Source organism: Cervus canadensis, chromosome 21, assembly GCF_019320065.1.
Source record: "Cervus canadensis isolate Bull #8, Minnesota chromosome 21, ASM1932006v1, whole genome shotgun sequence".
NCBI lineage: Eukaryota > Metazoa > Chordata > Mammalia > Artiodactyla > Cervidae > Cervus > Cervus canadensis.
This window is the reverse complement of record NC_057406.1, coordinates 48,564,448-48,577,471: the sequence shown is the minus strand read 5'-3', so window position 1 is coordinate 48,577,471 and position 13,024 is coordinate 48,564,448. Positions and strand designations below refer to the sequence as shown.

Below are 13,024 nucleotides of genomic sequence, written 5' to 3'. Positions count from 1 at the left end.
CCTTCTCCTCCCACCTTCAATCTTTCCCAGCATCAGGATCTTTTCAAATGAGTCAGTTCTTTGCATCAGGTGGCCAAAGTATTAGAGTTTCAGCTTCAACATCAGTTCTTCCAATGAATATTCAGGACTGATTTCCTTTAGGATGGACTGGTTGGATCTCCTTGCAGTCCAAGGGATTCTCAACAGTCTTCTCCAACACCACAGTTCAAAAACATCAATTATTCAGCACTCAGCTTTCTTTATCGTCCAACTCTCACATCCATATCTGTCTACTGGAAAAAACCATAGCTTTGACTAGATGGACATTTGTTGGCAAAGTAATATCTCTGCTTTTTAATATGCTATCTAGGTTGGTCATAACTTTCCTTCCAAGGAGTAAGCGTCTTTTAATTTCATGGCTGCAGTCACCATCTGCAATGATTTTGGAGCCCAAAAAAATAAAATCTGTCACTGTTTCCATTGTTTCCCCATCTATTTTCCATGAAGTGATGGGACCAGATGCCATGATCTTAGTTTTCTGTATGTTGAGTTTTAAGCCAACTTTTTCACTCTCCTCTTTCACTTTCATCAAGAGGCTCTTCAGTTCTTCTCTTTCTGCCATAAGGGTGATGTCATCTGCATATCTGAGGTTATTGATATTTCTCCCAGCAATCTTGATTCCAGCTTGTGCTTCATCTAGCCTAGCGTTTCTCATGATGTACTCTGCATACAAGTTAAATAAGCCGGGTGACAATATACAGCCTTGACGAACTCCTTTCCTGATTTGGAACCAGTCTGTTGTTCCATGTCCAGTTCTAACTGTTGCTTCTTGACCTGCATATAGATTTCTCAGGAGGCAGGTCAGATGGTCTGGTATTCCCATCTCTTGAAGAATTTTCCACAGTTTGTTGTGATCCACACAGTCAAAGGCTTTGGCATAGTCAATAAAGCAAAAGTAGATGTTTTTCTGGAATTCTATTGCTTTTTCTATGATCCAATGGATGTTGGCAATTTGATCTCTAGTTCCTCTGCCTTTTCTAAATCCACCTTAAGCAGAAGTAGATGTTTTTCTGGAATTCTGTTGCTTTTTCGATGATCCAATGGATGTTGGCAATATGATCTCTGCCTTTTCTAAATCCACCTTGAACATCTGGAAGTTCATGGTTCACGTACTGTTGAAGCCTGGCTTGGAGAATTTTGAGCATTACTTTGCTAGCATGTGAGATGTGTGCAATTGTGCAGTAGTTTGAGCATTCTTTGGCATTGCCTTTCTTTGGGATTGGAATGAAAACTGACCTTTTCCAGTCCTGTGGCCACCGCTGAGTTTTCCAAATTTGCTGGCGTATTGAGTGCAGCACTTTCACAGCATCAACTTTTAGGATTTGAAATAGTCAACTAGAATTCCATCACCTCCACTAGCTTTGTTCATTGTGATGCTTCCTAAGGCCCACTTGACTTCACATTCCAGGATGTCTGGCTCTAGGTGAGTGATCACACCAATGTGATTATCTGGGTCATGAAGATCTTTTTTCGTATAGTTCTTCTGTGTATTCTTGCCACCGCTTCTTAATATCTTCTGCTTCTGTTAGGTCCATACCATTTCTGTCCTTTATTGAGCCCATCTTTGCATGAAATGGTCCCTTGGTATCTCTAATTTTCTTGGAAAGATCTCTAGTCTTTCCCCTTCTATTGTTTTCCTCTATTTCTTTGCATTGATCACTAAGAAAGGCTTTCTTATCTCTCCTTGCTATTCTTTGTAATTCTGCATTCAAATGGGTATATCTTTCTTTTTCTCCTTTGCCCTTTGCTTCTCTTCTTTTCACAGCTATTTGTAAGGCCTCCTCAAACAACCATTTTGCCTTTTTGCCTTTCTTGGGGATGGTCTTGATCCCTGCCTCCTGTACAATGTCATGAACCTCCATCCATAGTACTTCAGGCACTCTATCAGATCTAATCCCTTGAATCTATTTGTCACTTCCACTGTATAACTGTAATGGATTTGATTTAGGTCATACTTGAATGGTCTAGTGGTTTTCCTACTTTCTTCAATTGACGTTTGAATTTGGCAATAAGGAGTTCATGATCTCAGCCATAGTCAGCTCCCGGTCTTCTTTTTGGTGACTGTATAGAGCTTCTCCATCTTTCATCCCAATGTTCACTGAAGCCCTATTTACAACAGCTAGGACACTGAAGCTACCTAAATGTCCCTCAACATAGGAATGGATAAAGAAGATGTGTACATATATACAATGAAATATAACTCAGTCCTTAAAAGGAATGGAATAGTGTCATATGCAGAGATATGGATAGACCTAGAGACTGTCATCCTGGGTGAAGTCAGAAAGAAAAAAGTAAATATATAATATCATGTATGCATGGAATCTAGAAAAATGGTACAGATGAACTTATTGGCAAAGCAGAAATAGAGACACAGATGTAAAGAACAAGCTTATGGATACCGAGGAGGGGAGGGGAGGTAGGGTGAGTGGGGCAGTTGGAACGGACATACACACAGTGCGGTGTATAAAATAGATAATTACTGAGAACCAGTACAGGGAACCTGCTCACTGCTCTGTGGTGGCCTAAATAGGAAGAAAATACAACAAGGATAGATAGACACATATAACTCATACACTTCGCTATACAGCGGAATTTAACACAACACTGTAAGGCAGCCTGATTTTGTTACAAGAACATGCTGATTATAAGTATCCCCAAAATAATTTGAGACAAATAAAGATGGGTTCAGTTTTGTCATACATTCCTGTTAAGTTGGCCTCTGAAAACAGGGTCCATGATTTGATGTCTGTCTCATTCTCTGTAGAATTTCATCAGATAAATGACTGTCAAACATGTAGCCCCAGATACAGGAGGAACCCACTTAACCCAGCCTACATTAATAATCTGTCCTCCTTCTGTCTTTGCCTCTGTCCTCAAATATTGGCTTAGTATAAGACAAACCTAGTGCTTTTTTAATTAATTTTTTATTGGAGACAGATGGTGAGTAAGAATGGGAAAGGGAAATTAACAAAAAAATTCAACTTAGAGGGAATAAATGAGAATTAAAGGATAGGAAAAAATAAGACAAAGAGAAAATCTGAAGTAAAATGATAGAATTAAGTTCAAATACACTAGTAATAACAATACATGTAAATGGTCTAAATTTGCTATTTAAGATATTGTGAAATGGATTTTGAAAACAAAAAAAAATCAACTAAGTGCTATTTATAAGAGAAACACCTACAACAGAAGGACACAGAAATGTTGAACATAAAAGATACAAAAAGATACAACAAGCATTAATCAAATAAAGCTAGAGGTACTATGTTAATTTTAGATGAAAAGGGTTTTAAGACAAAAACATTATTAAGCATAAAGAGGGGCAATAAAGAATGATAAAAGTTTCAGGAAGGTTCGATAAAAGGTTCGATTCTTCAGGAAGATATAAAAAATATTACATCTGAGCTATTTAAGATAACATAACCTCAAAATATATGAAGCAAAAATTAATACAGCTACAAGGAGAAACTGACAAATCCATCATCAGAGGAGAAGATTTTAATATACTTAATAACTGGTTGATCAAGGAAAATTTTAGTGAAAATACAGAAAATTTGAGACTGCAAATCACTTGGGCATTTGTTAGACTGCCGAGCTTGATTTACTAACTCTGGGGTGGGCCTGGAATTCTACATATTTTTCAGCACTCCTGAGATACAATTGACAGTTGCATTTCTAATAGAATCCCAGGTGATCCCAGTGCTACGGGTCTAGGGTCTCCAAGCCCCAGTAAAATCCTCCCCTGGAATCACAGTCCACAAAGTCTGGGAGAACATCTCACCCACAAGAAAGGGAAGACATACTAAAAAAAAAAAAAAGAAAATATTTTCATTAAACCCTTAAAACATATTAGAAATCTACTGATACATATGGACAGATGAAACTCAAGTATTACCAAACTGATAATGACACTGATGATAAGTATCAAAAAATTCAGAATTCGTTTAATTGCCACTCTACAGTAGTATACTAGAAATAACATTTAATTTTTAAAAATATGTATTTATTATGTGAAGAGTGAGCTACAATTTCTTACCATAACTTTATCATGGTTTTTTTTTTGTAAATCACTTAAAATTGTGTATAAAAGGCTCTAGAAAATCCACTAGTAAGAAAACAAAGTATCAATCGTGTGGGTGGGATGTGCGTCTGTATGTGCATATGCATGTTCCTTAGAAATACTGCTGTGATTTACTCCATGTCTGCTGTGCATTTTATAGGCTTACAGAAAAGTTTAATATTCAAGGCCAACCCTTTCCTCCTTGCTGCTATAGCCTGTATCTCATCCCCTAACCTCCCTGAGCCTTAAATTCTTCCTTTTCATTGCAACTGAAATTCCTTCATTTAAAAAGCACCGAGTGCCTACTGCCCAGAGCAGCCGCAGGCTGGCCCCAGGCAGGAGCTGGTGCCCTGGGAAGACTCCCTAAGATGCTGATGAACTCATCAAAGTGTGGAGGGCGCTTCACTCCACAGAGCTTGCCCCACGACAACAATAAACACGCCAGAGTGCTGCGTACTACGATGCTCCGGGGTTTCTAGGTTTTCACAACATCGTCGCCTTTGCTCCTTCACGTGACGCTGAGCAGCACCAGCGGACAGGCAGCGCAGGGACCCGATGTACCAGTAGTAAGTCCCCAACGTACAAACGAGTTCTGTTCTAAGAGCGAGTTCCAAAGTCCCATTTGTTTTTAAGTCCAACAAAGTTAGCCTAGGTACCCAACTAACACAATCCTATATAGTACCTTACTGTAATAGGTTTATAATACTTTTCACACAAATAATGCATAAAAAACAAACACAACAAATGAAACATGTTTAGTCTTAAAATAGAGTACCTTGAAAAGTGCAACACAGTACAATCCCTTGGACAGCAAGGAGATCCAACCAGTCCATCCTAAAGGAAATCAGTCCTGAATATTCATTGGAAAGACTGATGCTGAAGCTGAAACTCCAATACTTTGGTCACCTGATGCAAAGAACTGACTCATTTGAAAAGACCCGATGCTGGTAAAGATTGAAGAGGAGAAGGGGATGACAGAGGATGAGATGGCTGGAGGGCATCACCGACTCAATGGACCTGAGTTTGAGTAAGCTCCGGGAGTTGGTGATGGACAGGGAGGCCTGGCGTGCTGCAGTCCATGGGGTCGCAGAGAGTCGGACACGACTGAGGACTGAGCTGGACTGAACTGAACAACAGCAGGTATACAGAGATCGGCACCAAGTGAACAGGCAAGAAGAGCTACAGCCTGGAGGAGGTGGAGGAGGTAGGAGATGATGGAGCTGAAAGATCGTCAGCGAGAGGAGATGGAGGACAAGCTGCAGTTTCACTCACGCCTGACCTTGATGGAAAGCATGTTCGCATCTTTGAAAGTTTGCAGCTTGAAGATTCGTGTGTAGGGGACTTACTGCACAAGGAATGGTTCTCTCCTCTGCATCTCCCACTGGACCTGAGCTAGACCCAAACCTCTGGAGGGCAAAGTCAATGCTTATTCACCTCGTGTCCACAGTGCCTGGCTCTGCCTAATACATAAAAAGCACAATAAATGTTTGCAAAGACTCTAGCAAGCTTTCAAATACTTCAGTCACCATTCCTGCATTTAAACATGGGGCCTGATATGCATTATCTCAGCTTCCCTTTGATTCCACTCTCACAGACACAGTGGCCAAAAGACCTTCCAGGAATCCTAATAGAGAAAAGCCTTTCCTTTCCTTTTGTTTCCTCCTTGTACCTTTTTGATTCAGTGTTGAAAAGCCTACATTCTTCGTCATTTTTTCCAGAAGGTAAATATCCATACCTCATTATTCATGGAGAAGGCAATGGCAACCCACTCCAGTACTCTTGCCTGGAAAATCCCATGGAAAGAGGAGCCTGGTAGGCTGCAGTCCATAGGGTTGCGAAGAGTCGGACATGACTGAGCAACTTCACTTTCACTTTTCACTTTCATGCATTGGAGAAGGAAATGGTAACCCACTCCAGTGTTCCTGCCTGGAGAATCCCAGGGACGGGGGAGCCTGGTGGGCTGCCGTCTATGGGGTCACACAGAGTCGGACACGACTGAAGTGACTTAGCAGCAGCAGCATTATTACAATGTAATAAGATCCATGAAAACGGTTTTTAATTTTGTTCTTACTTCCAGAACCCACAGCAGTGCCTGACACATAATGAGCAACTCACAAAATATAAGCTGAATTGTTTGTTCTAGAAACTTTGTTGGTAGCCATGAACAGTTTGTTTAGGACTAAGTTCTAATAGAAAAATCCACATGCCTATTACAAAGAACATCATGTTTTAAAGGAAGAGATTAAAGGGCTTCTTCACAGGATCATAATAAAATTTCAATTTTACCCCAGAAAGAAATTTTTTAAGTGTGAAGGGCTGAAGGTCAGAAACTAATCTGTGCAGGCTTTGCAGCAGTTTCTTAATCAAAAAGGATCCTAATCAATGTTGACCATGAATGTCTGGATTGCATAATAACAAGCAGGCCAGTTGGTGGAGGACAAGAACAAGAGACGCCTTCAAATAGCTCCTTAGATTTTCTTCGCAGCTAAAGCATGACTTCTAGCCTGTCAGCATACTTCAGATTTCACCCCGCAGTGTGGACGCTTCTGCTTGTTGTTCATGTCTATTTTCTGAAGGATAAAAGTTCTATTGCATATGTGTGTGCTCAGTTGTGTCCCACTCTTTGTGATCCCATGGACTGTGGCCCACCAGGCAACTCTCTCCATGGGATTCTCCAGGCAAGAATACTGCAGAGAGTTGCCATTTCCTACTCTAGGGGATCTTTCTGACCCAGGGATCAAATCTGTGTTTCCTGCATTGGCAGGTAGATTCCTTACTACTGTGCCACCTGGGAAGCCCAAAAGTTTTGTTACTTATTTGCAATAGGAAAATGAAGTCTTAAAAAGGTATGTGTGGTGTACTACCCTCTCCTATTGTCCATTCAGTCTTTCAGTTGATCAGACTGGCAAGGATTGTTCACCCAGTATGTGCCAGCTGCTGGGCTAGGCACCAGGAACTTACCTGGTGGTCCAGTGGCTAAAACTCTGCACTCCCAATGCAGGAAACAAGGGTTTGATCACTGATCAGGGAATCAGGTCTCACATGCTACAACTAAGTGTTCCAATACTGCAACTAAACATCTTGCATGCTGCAATGAAGCACCAAAACTAAGACCTGGTGCAGTCAAAGAAGTAAATAAATAGTTTTTTAAAAAGGTACTACAGGCACTAAAAAAAAAAAAAAAGATCTAATCCTTGGCATTTGGGACTTTACAACCTGCAGAGAGAAGTCTTTGTTGCACCACAAAAAAAAAGTTGTCCGGGAGAGGAGTAACCTGAAAGGTCCCAAGAGAGGAACACAGTATGATGGGGAGGTCAAAGGTGAGGGGCAGTGAACCTCATAAAGGAGGAGGGGGCTGTTTCAGAGCATGGGCCAAGTCCATGGCCCAAGACACCTGAGAAAACCAGGCGCAATCAGCCACTTCCCTCCCTGAAAAGTTGGATGCTGGGACCAAGAGCAGCAGGAAAGAAGGGTGGTCAGCTCCTGAACGGCCTTGTTTGTCAACCTAGGGAAGTCAGACTTTGACCTGTAAGCAGAGGGGATCCCTGGGAGAGTTTTAAGCATAGGAATAACAGGATTAGATTTGCAAACTGGGATCAAAGAGGCTTGGACTGAGGCAGAGATAGTTGGGAGGCTGCTACTACAGTCAAAACTGGCAGTGACCTTGACTAGGATAGGAGCAATGGGAAAAGAGAGGAGAAAACAGAGCATAAACACTTGAAGGAAGAAGAATCAATGGGATTTAGTGGTTGAGCATACATGGGCTGAGAGAGGCAGCTGACAGTAATAGCCATGCTTACTGAGTACTTACTATGCGTCACTCATAAGCTCTTACAAGTACTGCTGCATTTAAACCTCAGAGGGATCCCAGTTTGCAGATAAGAAAATTGAGGCCCCAGAGGTGAATTTGTTTGCCTAAGGGCACTGTTAGCGTGTTCTGATAAGAGAGGATTCAAAGATGACTCCCCAGATTCCAGCCTAGGAACCAGATAGAGCATGCTGGCCCCTGCCAACCTCTCCTGTCGTGAACGTCATGCTCCACCGACACTGTGTTGCTCCCCTCACCTTTGGTCATGCCCTTGCCCCTCCCTGGAATACCCTTCTTTTCCCAGTTGGTCTTTTAACATCATCTCCTCTGGGTAACTCTTTCCAACCTCTCCCTCACTCCCTGCAGCCCCTCTCCTGCAACATCGCATCATAATTCTCTTTAGGAGTCTAGCTCCTCCAGCTGACGCTGCCATCCTGAGAGAAAGAGTGAGATCTCATTTATTCTGGTATTCCAGGGGCCAGGCTAGAGCCTGGAACATAGTCTGAGCTCAGTAGCTGGACTAATTCTACAGAATACAGGTACAGGAGAGGAATTCTGCTTTGGACACAATGAGTTTGCAATGCCAGAGGAGCATAAACATAAAGAAGTCAAGCAGACAGCTGGTTAGACAAGCATAGTACAAACAAGAAAAGAAGCTCTAAGTTGGTGATTCCTATCTGGGAGTCACTGGATAAAGACAAGCGCTTCCCAGGTGGGGAAGTGGTAAAGAATCCACCTGCCAATGCAGGAGACGCAAGAGATGCAAGTTGGATCCCTGGATCTGGAAGATCCCCTCGAATAGGAAATGGCAACCCAAGCCAGTATTCTTGCCTGGAAAGTTCGCTGGATAGAAGAGCCCGGTGGGCTTCAGTCCACGGGGCTGCAAAGTCAGAGGTGACTGACCATGCACACACCAATAAAGACAACGTGCTAGGAAGGGATGTACGTCCTAGGCTCTCGTCTTTTTGGCTTCCCTCCATTTCCATGTTACATAGTTAGGCTTGGTTCTCAGTATGCCCCCTCCTACCCTCTTCCAATCAGAGGTTCTGAGCTTCTGGTCATCCGCTGCCTTTGGCCTTTGCTCAAGCCATGCTCTCTCCTTGAGATAATCCACAGAGCCGCCCATACACGGTGAACATATGCGTGAACAAGCACATTTTCTCTTCTTCCTAACTTCCCCAGCCTCAGGCTCCCCAGCCAAACTCTCTAGCCTGTATTTGGGCTCCCCATTTATTAGGTGAGATTAAGTAAATTCTTCAACCTATCTGGGACTGAATATTTTCAAGTGGATACAGGGCTAATATTGGACTCGTTTCTTAAAGGTAGTGGTGAGATTTAAACGAGCTAATTTGCACAAAGTACTATGCCTCAGCACACCCCACACTTCTACCTACAACTCTGTCACCCAGCTGTTTACAGGCTTCCTGCTAAGAGACCGACTCTGCACTCAGGGCCACTGTCTCCCATTTGGTAGAGGTCTAATGAACGCCATCCGAATGGCTGACAGTGAGATTAGAAAGCCAAGGACAGACAGAACCCAGGCAAACAGCAACAAGAAACAGAAGCAGGGAAGAAAGAAGCCCTTCAAGAAACAGCAGGGAAATGAGAGAATAGTTATAACAACAAAACTATCCACAGAGAAGCCCTTTAAGAAGTAGCAGGGAAATGAAGGGAGAATAGCTATAACAACGAAACTGGCTCTGACTGCGTTTCCTTCTCATCTTCTACTTGCTCTCCGCTCTCGCCACACTGACCTCCCAGCTAGCCCTGGACATGACAAAGTCATTCCTTTGCACCTAATTGTTCCCTTTGCTAGGAATGCACTTTCCCCACCTATCAAAATGGCTTGTTCCTTTCCTTCATTCACCCCTCTGCTCAAGTATCTCCTCAGAGAGGCTTTCCTTATCTGAAATCTTTCGCACTGTGCTCTATAAACTCCTTGGGCCCCTTATTAAGCCTCCTAAGATTAGAAGCTGACAGCTCAAAGCCAGGCCGGCAGGTCCCACCACAAGTCCCTTCCTGATGCAACTTGGACACAGCCCCTGGGCCTTCCTTTGGATGGCCAAGAATGAATCAAGTCCCAGTCACTTCTCTCTTGTCACTATCCTTGGCCTCATGCACATGATTACCTAATGAGCTAAATGTGGTCAAGAACCTATACCATTGAGAGGATAGGGAAAGAAAGATCAGCAGTGAGTACAAAAGGTAGAGGCGTTAAAAATCCAGAATTTTTTAAACTGCATCATCCACTGAACATGTATTTTTTCAAGGACATATTACCGTTATTAATTACCCTAATTTCATGCCATGTTTCTAGAAGATACATATCTAGATGACTGTCTGAATGTAAAAATTCACACCAAACTACAGAAAAAGCAATTCCAACATAGGATCAAAAATGCAAATTTGGATGGGAAGTTAATGAGGTTTAACTGGAGCCTGCTGCTAATGAAATGCATACATAAGCCAAATTTCTCTCTCTTCTTAGGAACCTAAAACACATGGTCTACACTGTAACTGTTCATTCTCTTAACAGTCCCTGTGCTAAAGATAGGATTAAAGGCATTTATTAAATCAGTCAATTGAATATAAAAATTGAACCCTCTAAATTCTAGACAAGAAACTAAACCCAAATCCAACAGAATTGAAAGGGGATATTTTTTAAAAGCAGTTCGATGTTCAGAGAGATGAAGGTTTCAGAACTGGACCAAACTCTCATCAGAAAATAAACTCAACAGCACCCAGCAGATGAAGAATGTATTGAATGTCCTCTGTCTGTTTTTCCTGAACTCATTCACTAGGTTGAAAACCCAGATGGACTAATTTATCTTGTTGTGTCTTGGGTCACCTCAGTATAGACAAAGAAACTAATGTGCACTTAGAGGCCAAGAGTATCCACTTTAGGGATGGTTCAGGGGAGGGAAAAGAGTGTATAAAGAATATATTTAAAATAGCACAAATTTTAACTGATATATTTACTTAAATATGTCTCAGTTCCCTGTAAGGTTCTAATGAGAAACTATATAACTCAGTTGTCAAAAAAAAAAAAAGATTTGCCACTTTTACCATTAACTACTGAAATATACTTGCTTTTCAAACACAGTTTCACCTCTGACATTTTCTCCACCTGGCTGCCCAATTAAGCTTTAAAGCTTCTAGAAAATCATGGAACAGATTATTACATAAAACCTATTATTGACATCCACTAGACAAGCATGTGAAATCTAACATCATGTAAAATCCAGAAGTTAGCTCTCTCTGATAGGAAAAGGTGTAAAAATAGATTTCTACCAATGAATACGACTAAAAACTGATCATAATGTTGAATTATCCCCAAATGGTAACCCAAGAATAATAATGTTTCATGCTAAATGTGCAGCAGGAACAAAAACAACCCAAATCTCTGCAGAAAATGCTCTGAGTTTAGGGAAAGAAAAAAAAAAAAAAAATAGGCTACTGGTATGCAATTTGTAATCTGCTCACAATTTGTTAGGTTCCCAAGCATCGATTGCAAACCCTCAGAGCCACCTGAGTGATCATTTGCTGCTGCTGTTAAGTCGCCTCAGTCGTGTCAGTTTAAATTCCAAGAAAAGGAGACTGACCCCTTTAACCTTGGGGAAATGAGCAGGGGACATCACTGGCCTGGACAATGAAGCCTCCATGCCAAGAGGCAAAAATTTCCCTCCCAAGGAGTCCTGGCTCTGAGATGTCCTCTCAGAGCATCCCCCAATCACTGCTCAGTACTTCCGTGTTTAAAACGCCCAAACTAAATGTCATCACAGCAACTGATCGCAAGCCAGGTTAAGGGAAGAGGTCTACTTGAGTTTCTGCCTCATATAATCCATTCTCAGCAGCATCTCTGATAAAGGACCAAAGAGAATTGCTTTTTCCAGGCAAGCAGAAATGTTGATAAAGAGGTTTGTTGGTTTCCCCAGCGGCCAGGATTTCTAGCTGAGTCTGAAACCTTCACACTAATTTCATGTTCCTTCAGAACTGTACAATGCCTTAAAAATAATAATTAAAAAATATGTCTTTAACAATAAAATGGGAAGGGGAAAATATCTTCCATTTCCATGTAACTATTATTTCCAAGCTGAGTTTTTCTGTATTAAAAGCATATTTTGGTGCATGTAATTTAACCCCATAGCATCTGTCAAGAGAGATGTTCTCATTTCTAATTTACAGATGGAGAAATGCAAGCACAGAAAAGTTTAAATAACTTGTTCAAGGTCAGTCAGGGACAAGATGAGCAAGGACTGAAGGCAGATCGAACTCCTAGCTTCACACCGTTAGAAAAAGACCCGTATCCCTTCCTGTCGGTGGTAAGAAGAGGAAGGAATTTTTCTGGAGTCCCAAAGCCCGCAAACACCTAAAATTCAGGCGTTTTTACTTCCCCGACTCTACAAACGCCCCCTTCCCAGGTTCCAGGCAGCCTCCAACTACTACCCCCCGCCCCCAGCCCCAGGTCAGCGCGCGCTGCAGCCCGCTCCCTCCCTCCCAGACCCTCTCGGGAGCAGAACCCCGAAGTTTCCCGGGTGATCGGACGGCTCCCGGGTCCCGGCCGCCCAAGGCGCCCCAAGAGCCCGCGATCGGCCGCCGTTACCGTATGCCGTGAGAGAGGCCATCCTGGCCCGCGTCCTGCGCAGGCTGGCCCGGGCGTCGGCGACAGCGGCCGCCTGCGTGCCGCGCCCCTGGACGGCGGGCGCTCGGCCCCGCGAAGGCATGCGCTCGGCTCCCGCGGCGCCCGGCCGCCCCGCAGCTGAGCATGCCCAGTCCGCCGGCCGCGGCCGCTCGGAGAGGAGCCGGCGGCGCGCAGGTGCCCGGGGCCGGGTCTCGGCTGCTAGGGCGTGGGGAGCGAGGACGCACACGGGCCGCGGTGCTCCGGGTTCCCGCGGGGATTGAACCTGCCGGAGGGCGCGCAACCCCGAGAGAGGAGGGGCGAAGCCGGCGGTGGGAGGTGCCGGGCGGAGGCGCCGGGCGACCGCGGCCACACCCGGCGGGCGGCGGGCAGGACCTGGCTGGGTCCATGCCAAAGAGGGGTGCCCCTCGGGGTGGGGGCGGCAGGGGTGACGCGGGCAAAGGCGGGATCGGGAAGTTCCGAGCGCGCCACGGCTTCG

At 43.6% G+C, this 13,024-nt stretch overlaps 1 protein-coding gene across 1 annotated transcript in view; it reads right to left on the bottom strand.

The window, feature by feature from the left end:
• ANO4 (anoctamin 4) overlaps positions 1-12,786 on the bottom strand; it is a 424,034-nt gene extending 411,248 nt beyond the window's left edge. Inside the window, exon 1 of the mRNA XM_043441305.1 lies at positions 12,511-12,786. Coding sequence (XP_043297240.1) covers positions 12,511-12,631 — 121 coding nt within the window. The 5' untranslated portion in view covers positions 12,632-12,786. The remainder of the gene's footprint in view (positions 1-12,510) is intronic.
• Between the last annotated feature and the right edge of the window lie 238 nt (positions 12,787-13,024).